Source organism: Canis aureus, chromosome 36 (assembly GCF_053574225.1).
Source record: "Canis aureus isolate CA01 chromosome 36, VMU_Caureus_v.1.0, whole genome shotgun sequence".
Taxonomy (NCBI): Eukaryota; Metazoa; Chordata; class Mammalia; order Carnivora; family Canidae; genus Canis; species Canis aureus.
In genome coordinates, this window is record NC_135646.1 from 22,002,350 (window position 1) to 22,027,083 (window position 24,734).

General features: G+C 41.9%; 1 protein-coding gene across 1 annotated transcript in view; it reads left to right on the top strand.

The window, feature by feature from the left end:
• The window catches only part of FTCDNL1 (formiminotransferase cyclodeaminase N-terminal like), a 159,315-nt gene that overhangs the window by 106,985 nt on the left and 27,596 nt on the right, over nucleotides 1-24,734 (top strand). The window contains 2 exon segments of the mRNA XM_077884894.1: nucleotides 9,339-9,433; nucleotides 22,871-22,987. Of these exon segments, the coding sequence (XP_077741020.1) occupies nucleotides 9,339-9,345 (7 nt within the window). The 3' untranslated portion in view covers nucleotides 9,346-9,433; nucleotides 22,871-22,987.

The following is a 24,734-nucleotide window of genomic DNA, read 5'->3' on the forward strand; positions in this document are numbered from 1 at the left end:
CTTTCACTCGCAGATCTCTACGAAAAAATACTCTTAACAAGTCGAAATCACTTGGTAGAACACGGAATAAGAAATCTAGGAAAGTTATCCCTAAAACCGGGCAGGGCTGCATGCCTGCTAATGTGTATCTGGCCAGGTTAATGGAGGATCTTAGAATGTGAGAAGTTGCAGGGATCTTAGAGTTCTAACCAAGCCCTCATTTGGCACATAAGGAAACAGGCCCAGAGATGTTCAGTGTCGCACTTCAATCCAGCCAGCTGGTTGGTGGAAGAATGTGGCCCACACTGGAGGAAGCCAGGTTCCCACTCCCATGCCCTGTCAGCCATGGCTTCTCCTGGGGTTTTCAGCTCAGTTAGCAATAGGAAAACTATAAGAGAAGATTCTTAATTTTTTTTTCTATCATTTTATTTAAAATATTTCCGGAGGGCAGCCCTGGTGGCTCAGTGGTTTAGCACCGCCTTCAACCCGGGGCGTGATCCTGGAGACCCGGGATCAAGTCCCGCGTCGGGCTCCCTGCATGGAGCCTGCTTCTCCCTCTGCCTATGTCTCTGCCTCTCTCTCTCTCTCTCTCTCTCTGTGTGTGTCTCTCATGAATAAATAAATAGAATCTTAAAAAAATATATTTCTGGAAAACTTACACACATTAAACTTCCATCTGCCCACTTGAAATCTCAGATTGTTTCCTTTTCTTTGTACTACTGCTTCACGTTAAAGACACTTAATACCAAAATGAAATGCATATTTAGAGAAGCAAATGTACTTTAAAGAACAAACATAAGAGGTTTTTCTTTTAGGCACTGTTTTAAAATATCCACATTCATGATCTTCTTCATTTACCATATAGTTAAGAGTTGACTGTGCAACCGTTTTTCTAAATAAGTCATGTCTAATTTTATTTTCAAAGATGTGAAGGGTTCTACTCACTTCATGGATAATAGGTCTTCCTATTTTGTAAGTTGTTACTCCTTAATAATAACAGAATCTGATATGTATATAATACTACTTTTTAATTATTTTTATTTTTTATTATATTTTTTAGAGAGAGGGAGAGAGGGAGGGGTAGAGGGAGAAGGAGAGAGAGAATCCTCAAGCAGACTCTCCACTGAGCATGGAGCCCAACTTAGGGCTCGATCTCACAACCCTGAGATCATGACCTGGGCTGAAATCAAGAGACGGACGCTTAACCGTCTGAGCCACCTGGGTGCTCAGCCCCCTGGGAGCACTATCATGCTTACTATTACTAAAGCTCTGTTCAAAATTCTGTGTACCTTTGTATAGACCCAGCCCTCAGAGCAAATGTGTGATGTGATGTATTGTTATCACTCTTCATCTGCAGATGAGGAAATGGAGGCACACAAAAGTTAAGTGACTTACCAAGGGTCATACTGGTGGTGGATGGCAGAGCTGGGATTTGTACCTAGGCGGTCTAGCCATATTGCCCCTACAAAGCTGATAATATGATAAAAGGAAGCAGCAGCAACAGCAGCCGTGTTAATAATTAGGTAACTGCCACATGCAGGTACTGTGTATCACTTTATGTTGATGTGTGATCCCTAAAACATGCATTGCAATAACTTAGGAAGAGGAAGCTTAAAGACATTGTGTGACTTGCCCAAGGTCCCATAAATGACGTAAATGGCGAACCTGGTGTTCTAGGCCAGATCCTTCTGGCTCCAAAGTCTGTTCTGCTCTCACTTTGCCATGCGGCTCTTCTTTTTCATGTCCTCTCTACAGAAAAACAGTGTGACAGAGAAAAGGCATTGCTTCCAGTGAAGTTTTACTGCTTTATGTACCAAGTGCACGAAGTAGAATAATAGTGAGGTCTATCACCTGGAAACAGCCTCTGAGCAGATGGCAACCTTCTCATCAAGGAAGTGATGGAGGGGAAACAGGCAATGGATAGCGTTTGTACCAGGCGCCTGGCAATGTCTGCTTTTACCCCGTGTCTCTATGATGCTGTAATCCTCACGATATTTCTTTAGGAAAGCCGCTATTGTTCCCCTCTTTTCGAAATGTGAAATTGAAGGACAGAGCATTAAAGTGCTCAGGCTGCTAAAATTCTGATGTCACTTATGGGGCTGCTAGTAAAACTAAGGTCCTTTTACTCAGATATCATGTTCTATGTGATGGATTTCACAGTTTTGACCATCTGAGAATGTTTTTTGCAGAGATTTCCAAAGCCTGAGTGGAGCTTTCTAACACTAAAAGTGTTTGAAGAATTTTTAAAAAGAGATACTGGGAAGGTTTGTTTGTTTTTTTTTTTTTTCACATTGTATGTGTATGTTTTAATTTTAATTAATTGAAGCTAAGGAAGTGGTTATAGGACATGGAGTCATTTTTTAAATCACTGCTTGCTAAATTTCAGGGCACAGTCTTGGATTTCCTAAATCCTCCAATTTGTGAACCCAGGGTTGTGGGAAGACTCTAGCCTTATTCTTTAACCCCCACACCTCTAGGATGGAGGGTATGGGAAAATTTTAAAGCACTGGAGGCTCCATAGAGTATTTGGAAGTACATACTAACATATGTTAGGATATGGCTTAATAAGCACTGGGTATTATACTATATGTTTGCAAATTGAATTTAAATAAAAAGTTTTTTAAAAGATATGGCTTAAAATGACGGCTTAAATAAGAAGTTACTTCTTTCTTACAAACAAGTCCAGGCATTAGCCATTTTGGCCTGGTGGCGCTTGGGAATCATGATGTCAAATACTTAAGCTCCTTCTGTCTCCAGTTCCACGACCCCTCGTATGCTGCCTTTATCCTGTCATCCAGGATGGCTTACAGCTCCACCCACAGTGCAGTCCATGGAAATGGAGAAAAGGGGGCCAGGAGTGGGTACATCATTTCCCTTTTGGGCATGTTCTGGAAGTTGCATTTATTCCCTCCACTCTCCTATTAGCCATAATTCGGCCGTGTGGTCACACTCACACACTCAATTTCAAAAGAGGCTGGGAATTAAAGTCTGTATTCTGGGTGCCCAAATGCTGCAACAGAAGCGTATTACTGTAGAAGAAAGGGAAAACCACTATCTGGGGACACTATCAGCTCTGCTCCCTCTTCGGCTTTATGTCTCTGCCATCACAAGAAGATGCCCAGGCCTTGTTCTTTCACAGCCAAGTCCAAGCTCTTGTCTGTTGAGTGCTTAAGCATCCCTTTGTAAAGTTACAACCCTACCTAGTCCAGTCCCGGAGGAATGATAGATCCAAGGAAGCCTGTCCAACAACTAACAGTAATTAATAAATAACTCAAATTCGTAACTTACTTTTCTTAATAAAGAAAGATCCCATCATAATCTACAGTAATCGTTTTAAATCACCCTTTTCCTTTCTCCCTGGTTCCCAATTCTGGAAAGCTGTTCTTAAAAAAAAGAAAAAAGCCCCAAGTAAGCATATTACTTGCTAGCAGCCCTTTGGCCTTCCCTAGAAAATCTTTTCATTATTCAGTCCCTAATGGCTTTTTCTCTCTCCTATCACTCCATTTTTAAATTATATACTTCAGTTAAATCTGTCTCCTATAAGCAAGAATCTATTTGCTTGATAGGCAACAAGCCAAGGAGGAGAAAGCAAATACAGGTTTTCCCTTGCCCACTTGGGGAAGAGAGTGAAAAGAGAATGCCATCAGGGTGCCTGGGTGGCTCAGTTGATTGATGTCTGACTCTTGATCTCAGCGTAGGACTTAATCTCATGGTCTTGAGTTTGAGCCCCATGGATTTTTTTGTTTTTGTTTTAAAGAAAAGAGAATGCCATCATGTTGGTCTTGCTATGTTACTCTCCAATCCATTTTCCATACAGAGGTAGCCAAAATAATTTCTACAAATATAAATTAGGATAATGTCACTCCTGTGCTTAAAATACTTCACAGGTTTCACAAGCTCCTGTGTAGAGTGGCCTGGCCCACCATACCTCACTCCAAGGTCTCTACCCTCCAGCCTGTCTCCCCTTCTGCTCTTCAGTGAGATCTTTCCTGCCCAGAAGTTCCACACTGCTGCTGCCTTGCCTGAAGTGCTCTCCCCAGTGTGGGTAACTCCTATTTGTTTGTTTGTTTGTTTTTGGTTTCTCTAAAATGTCTTTTCAAAGATGCCTTTCCTGACTTGTCACTCTACAACAAAACAGTTTATTTCCTCTAATCAGATTCAGTAGATATCATGACACATGTTTATATGTGACTTTATTTGCTTAATACCTGAGTTCTTTACTAGACTATAAGCTCTAGGAAAGCAAGACCCCGTTTCACCGACCACCATGTACCTAGAGCGTCATGCTATTGGGGGATGAAATTCTCCCTATAAGCTTCTTATGAACTTGTGCCATTTATCATCAATAAGATAGATTCATTATTTTTTAAGCAGAGGATGCAGAGCCTGCACTCAAATCTGTACTAGTTAGGAGATGCTCATCTCACCTCTTCTTGCTTCTCTTCAATCTGTTTTCCGTTCTACTCTAACCACAGATGTGATTATCCCATAGTCCGTCTATGGATCAAGACATCTTACTGTGAAATACAGGAAAGCTAAAGCTTATCCTTTCTCAGAGCCTGTTAGGCCCAAATCACTGTCATATACCCTAACTTTTTGGAGTGAAATGGTGTTTGTGGTCTGCACTGCATTGGCATATATATTCATCAGTGTTCTCCAGAGAAACAGAACCAGTAGGATCTGTCTCTATCTCTCTATCTACTCTGTCTGTTTCTACTATCACTGTATATAGATGGAGAGAGATTTTGAGGTATTGGCCATGTGATTATGGAGGCTGCAAGTCCCCAGTCTGCAGGGTGCAGGTGCAGCCTGGACACCTAGGGAAGACCCAGTCTTGTAGTTCAAGTCCATAGGCCATCTACTGCAGAACTTCTTTTTGCTCAGGGGAGGTAAGTTTTTTCTAAGATTTCATTTATTTATTTATGAAAGACACACACACAGAGGCAAACACACAAGCAGAGGGAGAAGCAGGCTGCCTGTGTTGGGACCCCAATGTGGGACTCGATCCCAGGATCCCGGGATCACACCTTGAGCTGAAGGCAGATGTTCAACCCCTGAGCCACCCAGGCATCCCAGGGAGATAAGTCTTTTGTTCTATTTAGGCCCTCAATTAATTGAATGAGGCCACTGACATTACAGAGGGCAATCTGCTTTGCTCAAAATCCACTGATTTAAAGGTTAATCTTATCCAAAAACACCCTCACAGAAACATGCCAAATGTTTGACCACATATCTGGGCACCATGACCTAGCTAATGTGATGCATAAAATGTAACCATCATAGAGTACAAACTTATTCCTCTGGGGGAGAAGAGTTCCAGTGTTCCTTTGAGAGCACAGACCGTCCCCAAATTGCTGAAGTAGTATGGCTGGGAATGCTGGTGGCATATAGGGGGAGGAGTAGGGCATCTTCAGCCCTGGGGAGTCTGCTGTGCTCCCAGCTCCAGGGTGTCATTGATGAGGCACAGATGAGACCCATAAGGAGGAATCCCAGGGGAGGAACCCTGGGCAGGGTAGGTTGGGGTGGGAGCAGGGAAGTGGGGGAGAAAGAGATAGGAGCCCTCAGTGTGGGAGGAAGGGCAGGCTCCCACTCGGCCTACAGGCTCAGAGGTTGCTCGTTTGCTCTCTGCCGGTCTGTGGACAGAATGCCCCCCCCACCCCCATATTTACTGATCCGCCCGTGGCTCCCTGCCACTAGGCTTATTTGGAAGCAATAGATAAATGTCAGCACTTAGAAGCTATGAAACGTCCTAACTGGCCCCCCTAGACTAATAAACATAAAAAAAAATTCCTGATTCAGGCAGCCTGATGGGCTCATTGGTGAGAGGGAGATAAAGTTTCCCTTCAGGACATTTATAATTTACATAATAAAAAGCTTTTCACCTTCCAGTCAAGGAACAAAATTAATTACCGTGGCCCTGTTACCTCTCAGAACATTTTTTGCTGAAACTGGCAGGAACAGTTTGTGAACTCTTACATAGGGTAGGGACCAGGAGTGGGGGTTAGCTGTGACAGGGTAAGCCGAAGGGGGGATCACCCCATGGTTCACTAGCATGGCCTGGAATGAGAGGGTGGGCAGTGGGGGGGTCACTCTGCATTTCACACAGACATCTGTGGCCTGACCTGTCCTTTCAATGTATTCAGCACCAAATAATGTGCTAATGAGAATGGACTCAGCAATCTGAGGGCCTGTAATCACCTCCCCTCGGACAGATGTTGAATGGACAGTCACCAGAAGGGTTGCCGCCATCATATCCTTCAGTCATGTCTTGTCCTCTTCTCTTTTGGGCACCATTTCAAAAAACAAATCGAAAAGCTGGCGTTCCAGTGCCCCAGTTTCTGAAGATATATGGATAGCCCAAGTCCTTTGATTAGGAAGCCATATTTGATGTCCACACAGAGTCTCTTGTTGCAAATTCCCTGAGCCCTTCAGAAAGCTGACCGTGTTAACCTCATGTCATTGATTCTCACCTCTCCTGTGAGGGAAGTGGGGGGCCTGCATTATTTCAGATCTTTGCAGATGGAGAGATAGAAGTGAAGGGAAGGTAAATGGCCCCCTTGCCACTGAGAGGCTGGGTGTAGAAGTCAATCACAGGTCCCCGAGGATACAGGGTTTTCTGGTAGACCAGAAGGCTCAATTGTGGGTGAAGTAGGGGTGGGTGGGGTCTTTGTCTCTCTGTCTCTCTCTTTCATTAACTCACTTGCTCGCTCAGACGCAGATAAGACCTATGAAGGTAAGGATAGAAAGCCAAAGCTTCCTTCCTACCTACCTAAAAAAGGAACTATTATTGATTTAATTTTCACTGTTATTTTATAGGAATTATCACATAATACACAGTTACAAAAGGAAATAGCACAAGATGGCATGGCTGCAAGTACATATTTCATTTCCTTTCAGCCCACTTTCCTGTTAAACAGAGTATCAAAAAGCAAGTAAGGTAGTGGCTTTTATTCAAAAGTTCAGATTTGGAGGGGAGAGCAGGATGTGTGGGCAGTCAGCCACTGGAACACTGTCCATTTCCAGAGTCTCTGGGCTGCTCCCTGCCTCTTCCATTCACTTGGGATTCTGTGCTGACCCTCATTACATTTCTTTGGTTATTTCTGGCACCCAGTGTCCTTGAAGCTGCAGAGCACCCATATTTTTGGCTTTCCAGGTAATAATTAAGTTAAGGTTATCTCAGAAACAGTTTTTACAGGGGAGTGGGGGAAAATCAGTTTGGTCAAGTTGGAAGCGTGTTCCTGCCTGATTTTTGGTGTGTTGTATATTATGAATAAACTGACCAATGAAAGTGACAGGATCTAGCTACAGAGCAACTGGGATTTGTGATGTCTTTTTGGGCTGAATGTAAGTTGGAAGCTAAAGATAGTTTAATTATGGTTCTACCTTGGAAAATATCATTTGCTGTTTCTAGTGGAAACCACACAGTATCCATTTGTGTCCTGAGAGACACTATAAGCCAACGGGTGAGAACATGGGCTGTACCTATTCTGCTGGTGCCTGCAGGGTACCTGTGGGTAGCTAGCTTTCTTATCTGTAAAGTGGGCACCATAAAAGCATGTACCTGTTAGAGTTTTTGTGAAACTAAATAAATCCGTGCACATAAGACACTTAAGACACTGCCCAGTGTATAGTAAGTAGTCAATAAATAAATGTCAGCATTTTTAAATTCATAATACTTGGTATATACTCCTTTTTAGGGAGAGAGTTTATTTCACATGTGATTCAGTCAACAAATGGTTAAATCTCATTTACATGTTAAGATGACCAAGGTAAGTAGTTCAGTTGTGCCATAGTCTAGTTATTGCTGGTAGCTTAGTGGCCAAATTGGACTGATTTGATAATAATACGATATTACTACAATCTGTTTGCAAAACATATATGAATCAGCTCATGTAGTCCTGGCAACCATCATTTCCTTTACCCATTTATTTGCACATTGAATGCATCTAGTCATTCAAAAACCTTCAAGCATCTACTAGAAGGAACAAAGACTCATAAGATCTGGTCTCAGAAAGTCCTTGACTGGGAAAAAAATAGGTAACACACCTGTGGGAAGGGCCAGTGTGCCCAAGGTGGTGAAGGAGCCCCTTCCAATAGGAGTAAGGGTTTGAGGCTTGATAAAGAAGAGGGAGATAGCTAGGAAAGAAAGAGCATTTTGGGGGTGGCTTGTGGCTCAGTCAGGCATCTGCCTTTGACTTGGGTCATGATCCTGGAGTCCTGGGATTGAGCCATGCATCAGGCTCCCTGCTTATAAAGGCAACATGCTTCTCTCTCTCCCTCTGCTTACAGATCCTCCCTGCTTGTGCCCCCCCCCCTCAAATAAATAAATAAAATTTTTAAAAAAGAAAGAAAGAGCATTTCTGATGAAGAGAAAAGCAAGCCCTACTCATAAGGAAACATAGAGTCTGGTTGGGCAAGGAGCTTAGGATGACTGCAGGGCCAAGGGGCCGAGAATGGCTGTCAGGCCCCAGCTCTGCAAGGCCTCCTATCACCAGAGGGATAGGGTTGGTGGAGAAGATGGGGATGTGGGTGAGATGGGGATGTGGGCAGGAAAGGAAGAAGAGACTAGAATGAACTAGAAACTATCCCAGGTCCCTTTAAGACTCTCACAGCATATCCCAGTCAAGAGGGAGAAGGGCAGTTATTGCAGAAATGGTGCAGAATATAAAAGTTTCCTGGAAAGATTTGGGTAAATTCTCTTCCATCCTCCCCTTAACCCTTGAGAGCCATCTTCCCCTACAACGGAAGACATAGGAGGATTTTTGCAGGGTGGGGACCCACTCAACGGTGTGTTTAGAACTATCACTAGGGTTGCAGTTTAGGTGATGGACTGACATATATATTAGGGACAGATTAGCATGTGATTGTACAAACTGAAGCAGAGGGGTTCAGGGGTGAACTAAATAAGGAAGCATTTAGAAAATGACCGCTCTTTATGGCGTCTGGGACATAGGCTGTAGGAAGAGGATGTTCTCTTTAACAAAGATAGGAATATAGAAGAAGAAGCAGATTACTTTTTGTTTGGAGATGCTGGTAAGACTTCCCCATGGACATATTTTGATATCTGTTCAATAAATAAATGTATAGTTAGAGAATTCTGTTTTCAAATTCGAAGCTTTGTTTTGTGGTGCTACCTAACCCAGGGAATAGCAGAGATGACTTCATTTAAAAAAATATTTCCTGTAACTCTTTTCATTAGCATTTATCAGAAGGATGATGTGCAGGATGGGATGAATGGATTCCTTCCCTATATAGACTATATTTTATGTATTTTACTACCTTCTAAAGTGAATTTTTCCCTCCAAAATTGGACTACTCTTCTTGAGCCTTCTTCCTCTTTCATCTTGTTCACATTCCAGAAGTTGACTTTGTTCAGTTTTGCAAGTGAAAGATTCACAGACACAGACAGCTCAAGAAAATAAGGACTTTGTGGAAGTAAATGACAAGATTAAATGTGAGTAGGGGGAAGAGAAAAAGATAATAATTAGCAATCCAGAATTAAACGTAAAATAGAAGTTCCCAGGCCAAGAAGGGTCTTGGGAAAGGAGAGGAGAAGAGAGACTGAGTGTACTCATGTTGATGTTCTTTGCTTGTATAAATTTTAAATCAAATTTGGCTTTAGATTTCTGGCAGTGCAGACTCTGCAGAATGAGCTGGAAAATGGAGAGTTCTTGCTTGCTACTTTTAGCTCTCGTCATTCTGCTGGTTCAGACTACTTCTCGCTGGGCTCAGTGTATGGCAATGAAATGCAAATCATAAACCATGAGAGCTGGCCTCCGGGGAAAAGGGGGCCCTGGATGCAATCCAAGGTCTGTAACACAGAGAAAAGACATATTTCTTTGTCACACACAGTAGATTCTCCCTGAGGGTTTCAGCGATGGGAATAAAATGATTGGGAGGGGGTGGGTGAGTGGTAGTGGAAATCTTTACAACGTTCTTCTCTCATATGAAAAACCAAACAAAAACAAACCCTGTGTGAGTGGGAACACAGACAAGCCGGAGGCCTCGCAGCCTGTCTTCACGGCACACTCCATATACCATAGTTATTACTCCGGGCAGCAGAGCTGTGAACGTCTCGGGGACCACGCACTGTACCTACATACATGTATTTATCGCTCGACTTGACCTGGTGTGGGGAAGTTGTCAAGTAAGTTTGAGATTATTTTTCAAACATTTTGGGTTCAGGAAAATTCAGAATATGTTTTCCCAAGCACTTTCCTCTGAGTATTTAAGCCCATGTGTATTCTGAGGGAAATTTAATACACATGTTTCTGATTCATTTACACTTAATTCATCAAATTGTTGTTTTGTAAGAGTAATTTGATGTCCAAGGAGCTTTATAAGGATTTTATTATTTTTTTTGAATAAACCTTCTTATTTGAAACAGGATGTTCCTCATGCCAACATTGGCCTAACAGATACAGAAGAACGCCAATCTGAATTGACCTTGGCAACCCAACAGGTTTTAGGTAGTGCGAGGTGAGGGAGGGAAGAGGATTTAAGAAGGATGTTAAATTGGCAGCACATGAGGAACATTCTCTCTTCTTTAATTGGGCTGCCAGGGATGGAGTCTTTTCATTTGATTTCCAAAGAAAAATGAACGCAAAGAACACCTTGCTTGTGGGAGGTCTTAGCTATCTGCTTGGGATTCTCAGTGGAGGTTGTTTCCCATTGTCTCAGTCATGAGGCTCTAATGTTTCTGTTTGTCTTCAAGAGATTCTGAGCCCTTGGTAGGAAGATTATAATTGATTTTGAAAACCAGCTTGAAGGGGATCCCTAGATGGCTCAGCGGTTTAGCTCCTGCCTTTGGCCCAGGTTGAGTCCTAGGATCGAGTCCCACGTGAGGCTCCCTGCATGGATCCTACTTCTCCCTCTGCCTCTCTCTCTCTGTGTGTGTGTGTGTCACTCGTGAATAAGTAAATAAAATCTTTAAAAAAAAAAAAAAGAAAGAAAGAAAACCAGCTTGAAGTATGGTGGCTACACACTAGTGATTTTTAACAGTGCCTATAGGCTGGCTTCATCTATACATTAGATGCTGACCTCCTGGCAGTCCAAGGTCAAGGACGTGGATTCCTCTGGTGATTTGGCCCTTAATGGTTGGATATTAAGCTTTGTCTTAGTGACCAGATTGGACTGACTCTGTACAACCAGCCCAAGAACTTATTCTTACTTGTCCCTCCATGGAAAAAGGCTAAGTCCAAGTAACTCCTCTAATAAGTTTCTTGGAATGAAACTCCATCCTGTTTTTGACATGCCCTTCACTGGCATTGCTGTCACTGTCTTAGTTTTGGAGGGGGTGAGCTTGCAATGTGATGGCTGTCAGAAGATTTAAGAAAGAATAGAAGGTGCAAAGGGTGGTGACCATAGCCTAGAGAAATTCTTCTACTTTACCATAAAACCTTGGGATACTGCCAATTGTCAACGAGATTTGGTAAAGGAAAAAAAAAAACTTTATCTTCAAACACATTTATAAATATGATAAAGGTAATTTCTTGGATAACTTTAAAGAAGAGATTTTTTTTTTACCCCATGTAAAATCTGATCCATGTTGCTGAATCATTTATATTTAATACGTACATTTTACACATAAGTGTACGTTAGCTTTTAGATGTTTTTAGAAAACAGTGCTTTGAGCCCAGGATAGCACTTTGATTGAGACTTGCTATAGTCAAAAATAAAATAATTACAGAGTAAATTCAGTGTTCTGGCTTTAAGGTTCATGCTTGTAACTCTCATCCAGGTTCTCCAATCAGCGTGCAATATGCATTTCACTGTCATGACCTTGGTTGATTTTGTCTGAACCAGTGCAGAGGAGTTATAAGAAATCAGCCAAGAAGCATCCCCACGGAGAAGTTATGGGGAATTTTGTTTGTATTTTTACTGCCAGTACAGGACTTAAGTGGAAACTAAGAATACAAAGCACTTGTGCTTTGCTTTCTGATGGTTAATTTGTACTCCAGACTTTAGAAATCCTAGTTTCCAAACCTTGCCTGATATGAGGTGTGTGAGTGCGTTGGGAAAAGTAGATTCAATTACCTTTTGTCCTTCAACATCTCTACTGGTAAAATGGGCTTACAGTTATGTTGTTTTTCACTTTCTTAAGGAAATGGGAGAGCAGATCGAGAGAATGGTTAAAGGCAGAAACCTGCCATAGAGTAGGATAAGGCACCTTGGGAAAGATAAAGAGCAGTGTTAAAATAAGATCAAATAAAAGAATTTTTGCTCCATTAGAAGTTATTTCATCAGAAGGGCTTAGATGAGGATGTAAGCTCCATGAAGATGGGATTTTTGCTTATGTTGCTTACTGTAATCTCTGAAGTCCCTGAAACAGTGCCTGGCACAGAGAAGGCATTCCAGAAGTATTTGTTGAATGATAGAATGGGTAAAAATAATAGTAGTACACGTAGGCACGGCAGGAGAGAGATGGCCTGCCTTCTCTTTTTGTCCGCTGGCAGAGTGGTAGACTGGCATGTGGGAGCACGGCAGAGAAGTTGGTGCTCATAAGTAGGAAATTCTGGGTCCTGGTGTGCTGGCTGGCCATGCTTCCATGATACATCTGGGAATGCTGCTAGCTAAGAGGCAACTCATCCTTCTCTAAGGACAAAATGGAAGGGACCTTGCGAGGACTGGGCATTTTTCTGTCTCTGGGCCTAGGGCCAAGTGTCGGGACTATGGTACCAGTGGGAGCTCTTCAAGGACAATCCAACCTTTTACCCTCAAAATGGCTGTGGTCATAGAGGGAAAAAGTGAGGTAATGGTATGAGAATGGAGAAATTTTGCTTCAATTCTTAAGCTCTGGAATAATAAAAACAAGTTACCCTGAATAAAAATGGAAGTTATTTTAAGGGTATCACAATGTTGGTTTTCAGGGGATGTATTATTCTGCTAGGCCTGCTGTCATAAAGTGCCACAGACTGGGTGGCCGAAAGAATGGGAATTTATTTTCTTGCAGTTCTAGAGGCCAAAACCAAGTCATTGGCAGGGTTGGTTTTTCCTGAGGCCTCTCTTCCTGGCTGGCAGGAGGCCACCTTCTCTCCATGTCCAGAGAAAGATCTCTGGTGTTTCTTCTTCTTAGAAAAGGACCAGTTCTATAGGATTAGGGCTTAGAAAAGATCTCTGGTGTTTCTTCTTCTTAGAAAAGGACCAGTTCTATAGGATTAGGGCTCCATCCTTATTGACCTCATTTAATGCTAATTAGCTCTAAGGGACCTATTTCCAAATACAGTTGCTTTGGAATTTATGATTTCAACATAAATTCCAGGGGGACACACTTTAGTCCATCATAGGGGTTACATCAGTCCACTCTCAGATTAAAGTGAAGACGGCAGCATCCAGGGACATCTCTGAGGCCTAACCCAGGAGAGTTTTCCTAAAGCAGAGGCATTAAAAGGCAAGGATTTTCTCATGCGTTAAGGTGGTGGCAAATGTAAGGCATGTTCCATGATCTCTGGCTCCTATTGAAAGCACTGCTATTACCATTGAATCGTGGCAGTCAGTTATACCACAAGATATATATAAAGCCCGAGGCCTGCTTTATGGTTGGAAAGCCTAGGCAACAAGCATGTTAATTAGGAAGAGAGCCCATCTATTTCTTTATTCATTTATTTTAAAAGCCAAGTTGCATACTGGAAACCTGGTACTTAGGCTTTCAAATTCTTATGTAAACTACTGAAAATGCAGATTATTTACCAGTAATGTCTGCATCCTTGGGGAAATTCCTATTCCCTTCAATGTTGAAAATCTCACTCTAGAAATTGAGAGCTGAAGGACCCTCCGAGAAATCCATATCCTCATTTTGTTAATAAGGCGCTGAAGACGCAGAGACTGTTTGCAGCCTGTCAGAGGTAGAGGCAGAAGTGCCTGGGATCCAGTGTGGTCTTATAAATGCCTGGAGCCTTATCCTCAGCTGCCTGAAGTCACGGAGGACTCCCAGCTACTCGACGTACACATTTGTACTTGGGCCTCATTTAATCAGTCTGTGAACAAGTGTTCTGTGAACACGTGCATTATATTAACCACAGTAAAGGGGAGCCTCACATTCTGTCCCCAGAGGTGTTGGTCTGGCTTTGGGTGACCAGGCCAAAATCCAAGAACAAATACAAGAACAAACTATAGTATCACAGACGTAGCTAAAATCCTAGTGGACTTTTAAAGACTGCTCCATTTTCTTGGAGTCTTTCCAAGGACTTTTGGATCAGACCTAGACTCGAGCTCAACTGTGTCACTAATGGGATGACCTTGAGCCATGCCTGGGTTCGCTGAGCCTCAGTTTCCCCACTGTAAAGGGGAAAATGCAGGGATGGTGCCAGACACATCTGAGCTCCTGCAGTGGTCACTGTGGTCATTATTGCCATGTGACTGTTGTCCCGACTGCTGTTACTACAGCTGCCACTGATACGCACATCATCTCTAGTCATAGAACAACAGAAAGTTTAGTCAGAGATGAGCTTCCAGCTGGTGCTGGAGGCAACCCTTGAAGGCTGCTTCATTTTTAAGGAGTAAATAACATTTCTAATCTTTTTTTTACAGTGCTCTCTTCTTTTTCCCTTAGATGCAGACAGGTGGCTTTTTGTGAGACCTGTTTATAGTGCTTCTGTGATCCTCCTACATTGCACCATAGATACCGAATTCTTTCCTCTCCTCCCTGGTGAATTGGAAAACTCATACCTTGTTTTTCTACTTCTATTATAATGAACTTTTCCCATGTTTGAATAGACACCTGAGTGTAATATAAAATAGGCACTAAGAGAATCTTTGAGTACGAGTCCTAGCTCAGCATTCACCTCTTTTGTGACCTTGACTAAATCACTTAAATTCCACGTGCCTTGAATCCCTGGTTTGTAAAATGGAGATAATCATGTATTTGTATAATATGTCTGTGATGATGGAACAGGCTAGCCTGGTAAAAATAGTGTAGAGCTTGGCACATAGTAAGCACTCAATAAATAGTAGCTATTATTATCATTATTAATATCTTGAAGACTTAGAAGATGAAATCACCTTGTGTAGTTTCATGAAAGAAAAAAAATATTATTTTGGACAAAGAAAAGATGTCAAATAAAGAAGGAAATCCCAGAACAAATTCTCCAGGTGTAGATCCATGAGTGTCCCAGGCATCATGATAAGCCCTGGGAAAGAGCTACTGGGGAAACAGAGGGAAAGAATACACACTGATGTGGTAAGTGGAGGGAGGTACCAATGAAGATGCAGATACAGAGGGAGCAGTGTCTAAATCTTCTTGGGGGAAGTTAGGAAAGTAGGAGTCTTCAGAGAGGAGAAGAGTTGGTTTGAGGCTTGAAGAATCGTCAGGAGGTGGCCAGGTGGAAAAGGAAGTCCAAAGATGCCCCAGGCAGAAGGACTGGTACTTTTAATGACATGCAGGCATTAGAGAGCAAGATAAATGCAGGAAACAGCAAATAGCTGGGTCCAAGGTAGGGCACATGGAGGGCACTGGTAGGAGATGAAGCTGGAGGTGCTGGGCAACGACTGGTTTATGACAGGCTTATGTGCCGGGCTAGAGTCTAGATTTTATCCTGAAAGCCGAGATCCCTTAAACTGTATTTCCCAGGTTCCTTGATAATGTTAGTAGATTTTCTGTCAATAAAATTCTGTGGCCCAATAAGTTTGAGAAGTGTTTGGTATAATGAAATTAAATAATTTTTCTTACCATAGGATTTTTTTAGAGTCATTAGTATACCAGGAGGGGGATATAAAATGAAGCTTTCTCTAAACTAGTGTGATCTTAGAATACTCCTCATATTGAGCATCTATTAACATTCAGCTCCGGAGAACAATGAATAATTTTAAGGAGGGGAGTGACAACACATGATCATATTTTATTTAGGGTTAGCATCTATGAAGGAAAGACTTTTGTTTTTAGAAAGGGAAAGATAAAGGGGTGTGAGGAAGGGCAGAGGAAGAGAGAGGATCTTTTGAAAAACTTTTTATTTTTTAAAAGATTTTATTTATTTTTTTGAGAGAGAGAGAGAGAGAGAAAGAGAGAGCACAAGCAGTGGGAGGGGTGGAGGGAGAAGGAGAAGCAGACTCCCTGCTAAGTGGGGAGCCTGACACAGAACTTGATCCCAGGACCTTGAAATCATGACCTGAGCCAAAGTCAAATGCTTAACTGACTGAGCCATCCAGGCATCCCTGAAGGAAAGATGTTTTTAAGGGAATATACTAATTTGTTCTATAGGTATATTATTCTTTGGGCAACTTGGGCAATAAAAATGTCACATAATCAAAGGGATTGCTAATTAAAAACTAAAATATTCAATTTGTTCTTATTTACAAAAAATGGCGGTGCTTTGAAGGCTGGTGCTACTTCTTACAGAGAATTTATCAATAATTTGGGTGAATATTTAATAGAATTCTTTGATTATTCAGTGTAGCACATTGTGCATGCGCTCTCACTCTCTCTTTCTCTCTCTATATATAAGTACACAGGCTGATAGGGTGACTTTGAGAAGCAGAGCTATGTTGACTCTAGTGGCTAGGGTAGGGTGAGCCCAGGGTCTACTGTACCTGCTAAGTGCATGACCATGAGCAAGGTATTTAATCTTTTTAATTCCAAATCTCTTACCTTGTATAGGGAGCTCATTCCTGCCTTGGGGAGTTGTCGTGCTGATAGAATGGTACAAGTACCTTGTGAGCTATACAGAACTACCATGTGCAGGAGCCTGGTACATAGTGGGCATTCAGTAACCTTTGCTCAACCAGCCAAAGCAGGCCTTGGTGCTGTCTTCTAGCAGCATGGGAAAGGGTGTCTGCTCAGTCTGCACAACTGGACTTTCAAAGTCAAGAGCAGTTACTTGTTGCCTCTCCAAGACTGTCAGCTCGCTGTCAGATGAATCTGAGCTGTCCTTTCCAGGGTCCCTCAACAACCCATCCACACGTTTTCCTTACCAAAGAGGGCCTCCACAGGTTCCATAAAATGCACTCACTGCTTTTGAGGTGCTAAAGTGAGCCCACAGCTCTTTGTTTCCAGGACTCTTTCCCTTGTGGCTCATGAAGCAGGAAGGGAGTTGGTGAAGAGTCATAGAATGTTCTACCCCCCCCCCCCCCCCCCCCCCCGCTTCAGGCTGGGTCTTCAGCCCTGGGCTCACTCTCTTCAGGGCAGCTCTGTCATGGTGCTCAGTTTAGGGGAAAAGGTATGGGCAGAAAATAAAGCAATTCAGAGGTTTATGGGCTCTCTGAGCACTGTAATTTAGCTTGGCTTCTCTAGGTTTCGGTGGTAGAACTGGCTACAGTCCAACTATCAACTCTCAACACCTTTTGCATGGTTTTCTCTTTTCCATGTCCTGTTCTATCTCAAAAGCCCCCCAGTTAGCCCAGTGGCTGCCTTTGGTTCTCTGATCCTTTCGTTCGAGTGGATCTCTGGCAGGGTTGGTAGTTCATAATGATGGGCTGAGCAACAAGAATAAGGTAAAGAAAATTGTCTTTAAAGGCAGTAATGGTTCTCTGAAGTTACGATTCTTCTGAAGCTAAGAACTGAGAAAAGATGAAAAAAATCAAAATTAATTTCGCGGTTAAACAGTGCTTTTTCAGGAACCTCTAGCGTCATTCTTCTGGCAGAAATGTGGCCTGTGCCCAGCAGGGGGCAGTGTTCATCTTTAAATGATGTGAACCTGGCGGGCCCAGTTCGCAGAGCCTGCAACTGCCCACCGGTGTCCAGGAATCTCAGGCCCTCCAGAGCAAACATTCGAGGTTCTCCCTAAACACAAATTTCCTGAATACAAATCTATGGCTTGGTAGGTCTGGATTTGTTCTTAGTTCTGACCTTAAAACAAAGCACTTGCATGAAAAGGAAAATTGGAGGCTTCGTGGCAGCATGCAGCCTTATCATCATTGTGAATAATATTTTAATCCTTTGGGGTTGTTAGAATGGTAACAGGGTAACTCAGAGTCACTCTAGGATTATCGCAGCAGCTAAACTGGGTTTTTTGTTTGGGTTTGATTTTGCATATTGTAGTCTTCCTAAGGCTGTTCAAACAAGCAAGAGACAAATAAGAGACAACTAGGTATCAGTCGGTCAGCTGAGGCCTCTTGATTCTTTCAAATAAGCACATTCTAGCCTCCCAGAACAGGAATGAATTGTTCATCAGTGCTGATTTGGATGTGGAATGAAAAGATTGGATTTAGGATGTGTTGCAAATCAAAGCTTAACCAGCTAGTAATGTACGACAGACCCAATATCCTCTAAGTTTTACCCACAGAACCTCCCCTGAAAGCAAAGGAATGGCAGCAGGCACTTGTGTGCATCTGTGCATAGCCCGCTGTGGATACCAGCACCCCCACTGCACAGCAGCAGAGGGTAGGGAAAGAGGGAAGGTTATCTGCTCTTCAGTGGCCTTGAGGAACCAGTATTCATCAAGGGATTAAAGGAATCACACTGCTTCAAACCCTGAAATCGGGCTTAAAACACACAGGCTTTATTTTTATTAAGATGAGAAACACACATTTTAAGGAACCATTGAGGATTATTTTCCCAGGTTCTTGAGGAATTTTGCTTTTTTCTTCCAAGACGGGGCTTCTAGTAATTTTCCCTTACAATTGGTTCTTCCTGTGACTGATAGTTTATGGCAATGCCTGACACATTTTATGGTGCTATTACAAAATTTAACTGAAATATATGAGAATGGTGTGTTTACAAAGATTGTGCAATCCTCTAAGTTAATAGAAACAAAGTTCCCTTGGAAGAGTTAAGTGGGTCTTCGCTGTAGTACCCAAAGGAGAGAGCGAGAGAGTGAGCATTTAGCTCCTAAATTCTTCACTTTTGCTTTTTACAATTGCCTCATTTATAGTTGGATTCAGTGTTCACACTAAGGCAGCTATGTATTAAAACTGACAACCATAAGAATTAAAGAATTTAAATCTCTAGATATTGGACTTTGAGAAACATAACATGAATCATTTGACCTTGAATTGTGTATCACAGTCCCCCTGTTTCAGCAAAAAGGCTGCATATGTACATGTTTAATGAATAAGACCCTTAAGGTTTGCAAAAAAAGCAACACCCTAGATTTATATATTCCATTAAACATGATCTTCACAGGCTAATTAGTTAGTAATTTCACCCTTGCTTGTAATATAAACCATTTTATGCTCAATAATAATAAAATCTATGTAAACCAGGCTCTTTATTAATAAACATTATGTGCTTCTGGCTTTCAAATAAAATAATGCTTTACGTGCTTTTCTCTCTGTCATGCCTAGACTAATCACACAGTAAAAATCAAACAACTAAAACAGTGGTTTTTATCTCGTGCCGTAGAAAAACAATGCAGAGATCATGTCAAGAGTTTAAGAATGAGATGTGAACTAAGGAAGACTAGATGAAGGACAGAGAATCCAAATCTTTATTCCAGTGTTTGGTACAAGATACTTTAAGGCTCTCGAGATTATTCAAAATACATTTTTGAATAAGGAGCTGACATGAGTGGAATCACACATGAGGGAAATGACTCCAGGTCACTCCTCATCAGCCTCCCTGATCTGAGGACCCAGTGAAGTGCTTGATGGAGAAGCTCCATGGCTCTGTCTTGGGAGTCTGTATTGTGAGCCAGTCATGGTCATCTGAAGCAGCTCCTTCACGGATAATAACCACAGGAGAACTTACATTTCAGCTCAAGTGTCATAGCAGCAGAGCTAATCAATATTTTATTAAAATCTCCTAACAGAAAGGCTCTGATCTGTGGATGTGCATTAATTACTCTGGAATCTTAGCTACCAATAATAGATCACACCCAGGCTGGACCATCTAAATAATTTGCAGGGCCCTTTGTTCAAAGCTATTAAGAATTTCAAGTTGACGACAGTGACAGTGGCACCTTAAACCAAATGCAGGCCCTTCTGAGGGTGGGGCACCATGCAGCTGCACAGGCCACACGCTTTGTGAAGTCACCCCTGCACCTTGGAGACACTGGCCCCAGGCCCTCCACTCAAAATATATTTTTCCCACATATTTCACCTTCCTAAAAGATGATACGTTTCAGCTCAAGAAGATTTCTGGTCGTTTGGAGCCAATTTGAATGTTTTCTGTAGGATAATTGCAGATAACCTTTCTGTTGGTATTATATCTAGCATAAGGTATGAGTACCTAGAGAACTCTGGAAAAATAAAATATTTCTTGACAAATGAAAATGTCTTTGCTGGGAGATATATTATTTCAAATTTAAAAACATCCTAGGTGCTGGGAAAGTCTAGTCACACTATGAAGCCTCCATCTGATCTGGTTTCTTTCTGTTAAATAATCGTAGCAACAAAAATGATGGCAAACATTTATTGAGTGCTTACTAAATGCCTTATGTTACCTCATTGACCCATCAAACACCTGGACCCCTTAAGATGAGTCATATTATGTTTAAATTATAGATTGATGGCCAAGAGCAGTTAGGTACCTCCAGGTCACAAAGGTGCTAAGTGACAGAGCTGAGATTTCACCCCAGGGAAGAGTTTCCAGAGTTCGTATCATTCCCTAGTACATCACAGCTCTTGGAGAACATGGAGAACACAGAGAGTAGAGTTGTTGGTACTCTACTCAAGAGAGTAGAGTTCAGGTACTATTCTCAAGCAGTCTGGCAGCCAATCACCTTCTGCCAGATGGTCCTCTGTTTCTCTGAATCTGTTGTGGTCAGCATCCATTCCATCATGAGGCAGTATGAGCAACACGGGGCCCCCGGATGATCTGAATTCATCAGTTCAGTCAAACAACCATTCAACTCAGTGAAACCACCTGTTTTCCCTGACTGCTTATTTAACTTGGTTGATTGGTTGTGTGAACGGAATAGATAGGCATCTGAGTCTTTTGGGGCAGTGTAGACACAGCCTTTGACTGAAGCGATGCCACCACTGTGATGCTGAGTGATATTAGTCCAGTTTTTTGCTATAAAAATCAAAATCACCAGGCTTGACTCTGTGGAAAGGGCATTTGCTTCTTCCCTAATCAAATCTAAGCAAGTTAAAATGTTGTTATCCCCCTGTGAAGGCAGCCAAATGGATTAAATAATGGGACTGAATCCATAATACAGTGGTAAAGACAAAATAGAGGACAGAGGCATACTGTTACTTATACCTTTAAGGGAAAAGGCTGCTGATAATACTTGAGAAGATTTTCTTCTACCCAGAAGGTCAAGGTCAGTGTCCGCATTTATGAGTTCTAAAGCCAATAAGCAAGTCAAGTATCCCCCATGGTTCTGGAAGAACAAGTTGGAGGCCAGAGGACAAACCAGTATTTGTTTAAGGTTGGCTGAGGCGGGTCAGGATCCAAGGAGGTCCATGGAAGCACTGAAAGGCAGCAGACTCAAAACCTGAGGAATGTTTTTAAGAGTCAGGTGGATAGTCTCTGCTCTGTAAAGATCAGCAGGAGGATTCCACTTACCTCCACATATCTCTTTATCACTGTTAAATATTTACAGATCAAGGTTGAAGTGCCTCGGGGCTTGGGGCACTTTACTTATCAGAAAACATTTTTAAAGGCAGTTGCCGCTGGAGCTGTTTGACTGATAAAAATGTCCTCTGTCCCACTCACTTCCCAATAGCCTCAAAGCTATTTGGGGTTGGCGCTGGCTAGTCTAACAACTTTGCTGGGCAGGAAATCTTGGAACGTTCTGAATGAATTCAGGGCCGTGAAAGGAAAGGCTATTGGAAGACAGTGTATGTCATCAGATGATGGATTTGTCCACTGTCATATGTGAGTCGCTGAGAGAAAAATAGAGGAGAATTATTCTGGGTCTGCTTTACTCATTCATAAATATTCAACAGATACTTATTGAGCGCCTTCTTTCTGCCTAGAGCTATGCTAAGAATTACAATAGAGTGGTGAATGTGGCCTACAAAACTGCTGCCTTCAAAAAGCTACAATTTTTAGTGAGAGAAGAACCCACGAATATGGTATCTGGATATATACACTCTCACTACCAAACTTGAAAAGACAGACAAGAACTGTCCCACTTGTGACTTTTCTGTTTTCTTTGCCCATTTCTATAGAAGCTGTCACCTGAGGACAGATACAAATGCTTCCTGTCTGTCTCTAAAGATATGTCTAGGGAAAAACCAAGGAAGCATGGAATAGGACTCGATAATAATTTAAGCTGTAAACTTTAATTTGTTATACACATGTAAAAAAAAGCGGAGTAATATTCACTATTGGGTAAATCAAACCAACCATTTACTCTGTAAAATACTTTTATGAACATTGAATCTCATAAAGCTGAACATTTACGCTGTTTCATTAATGTTGGGGTGCTTCCTTGGAAGCACAAGCATGAATGATGTGGCATGTAGTTTGTCCTCCATCTCTTGACTGACATTTGATCAACTGAAGAATCAAAATTAGGTTTATATTATTCAGTCCTACAGTCAATTGCCCTTTAAAAGTCAAGCCTTTCTTGGAGTTTCTGTATCTCATGGTTAGGATGCATTTCCCTGAGAAATGATCAGTTTTGCAAAAGTTGATGGGGTTTATTTGACTAGTAGAGTAGTTTAAGAATATTCTAGTCTCTTGTAGCCTTGACAGCGGTCTAAGACACCTTTGTAGTTAATACCTGGAGAGAATGAATGACCAAACAGAGCTTTTGTATTGGCCTCATTTCTCCAATGTCTGTCAGACATTTGGGGATTGGCATATCCCTTTAGCACATTTGCCAAGGACTTTCTGTAATTTTTAAAAACCATGTGTGATTCAAAAGAAATTTAATCTTAAAAAAAAAAGAAAAGAAAGAAGTTTAATCTACATATTCCTAGTTCATTTATACTTAGCTCATCAGAATGTTATTTTGCTGGAATTCTTTCATTGTCTAGGAGCTTGGTGAATCCTCCAGTAAACTATCCTTTTTCTGTCACAGTTTCTGGGAATAAACAAAATTTGAACTTTATAATTCTCTATTTTCAGGAACCAGTCATTCTGGTGCTGTGTGAAATACCAACGTGTTCACAGCCTTTGATGATGGTGTGTCATCCAAATTTGTTGGACCCAGAGCAAAAATAAGAACAATAATTTGATTTAAAGGTAACTTTTAAGTTAAATATCAACTCTAAAAGATATCCTGAAAATGGGATATTTGGGGATGTTCAATCATCTCCAAATATCCTGCCTACTATATGACCATGAGTAATTCATTCAAATATTGGTTGATGCCAGCCTTAGCTACTTGAGAGTCATTTGAAATCCTTGAGTTAAAGTAAAAAGTTGGAAGCGTTTTGCCTCTATCCAGTGGTATCTTAAATTTGCTTCTGAGAACCCTGCAGTACAGGTTGCATGTTTTATAAAGCGAAATAGTTCATCTGTCTTCCAAAAAGCAATTTCAGTATATACCGTACTAGAAATTCTGGAACCTGGAATACTAGAAATTCTTTGACCCAGCTTTGTAGACCTGCTTCCTTTCCCTCACCTACCCCCTGCATTTTTGTGTGATTTGGTGATAATTCAGAAAACCCCTCTAGGACTTGTGTAAAATTGGGGAAAACAGGCTTGCAGTGCTTACTTGAAGATATTTTTCAGGGTAAAATGAAATAACAAATAAAAACCGTGAAATCTTCAAGTGTGAAGTAATCTATATTGGTACTTCTCAAACTATTTTTGGTGAAAGAGATATTTTCCCCCCTTCAATCTATTGTGGGTTGAAACTTTTATTGGATACAATAAAAATGAGTTGCTAGAAAAATGAAAGTTGAAAGACATACAAAAATACAAGTGCAACTATAAGAGCTATTGGAGCCGATAAACCTAAAGTTACCCTTTTAAATTGGCATAAAAGTTCCTGAATACTTTCTCTTAATTTCCATTCCTGTATCCTCACACGAGGCTGACCAACAGCTCGCGGACCCGCAGTGGTCCGCGGACCACACCTTGAGTAGCTGTGCTCTGGCCAACGGAGCAGGGAAGAAACGACGACTTCCTGTCCTACAGATGTTCCGCTTTCAGCTCCTGACAGTGATGGTTTCTAACTTTTCTCATGTGTGGTTTTCAACTGCCATCTCTCTCTCTGCTTTCCTAGATGCAGTAGCTCCTTTCATGAGACATATTTCTGAATATTTCACATTTAAATGCTCAGTGATGCTCTTTTGGGCTTCATGCCTTGGCGTCATCTTAGCGTCTGCCATTTCCCTTACCGAGATCCCGTAACTGGTACTTCCCAGGCATCTCTCTTCTCTCTCTCCCTGTCGCTACCTTTCTGGAGAGGCGCTCTTGCCCCAGCCCCCAGGCCTGTGTGGGCCAGAGGCCTCCTGCATCCCTAACCCAAGGGAGGCCTTGCTCACAGACCTTCTCAGGTCTCCGCCGTCTGCCGATTGCAGCACTGCTTGCCTTTCTCTTCACTGCCTGGTAGCTTCTTCTCATGCTGTCTTCATGGAAGTGCCCCCCAGCTCCAGTACCCCGACTGTTGCCTCCTCCCCATCTTTAAAGCTCATGTCAAACAGGAGAATCCATTGTTGGGGGATGTGCTCCGTCCTTGCCTGTAACAAACCGTGCCCCTCACCTGACCCAGCTGCTAGACTGCCCAGCGCAGCTTCCCTCTGCTCTTCCTCACCTGTACCCCAACTCAGTTACAGATAATTTGCAGTAAAGGGCCATGAATTTTGCTAATCCTTTAAATAAAACTTATGAATCAACGAGTAAATACATAAGTTCCCTTAGATATTACAATAGCCAAGCAATATGGAGGAAGGTGATTTTTCCCTTGATCTTGCCTAATCTCAGTCTCCTGGGTAACCATAATCATGTGGTTAGCTGTTTGGGATACATTTTTTGAGAACTT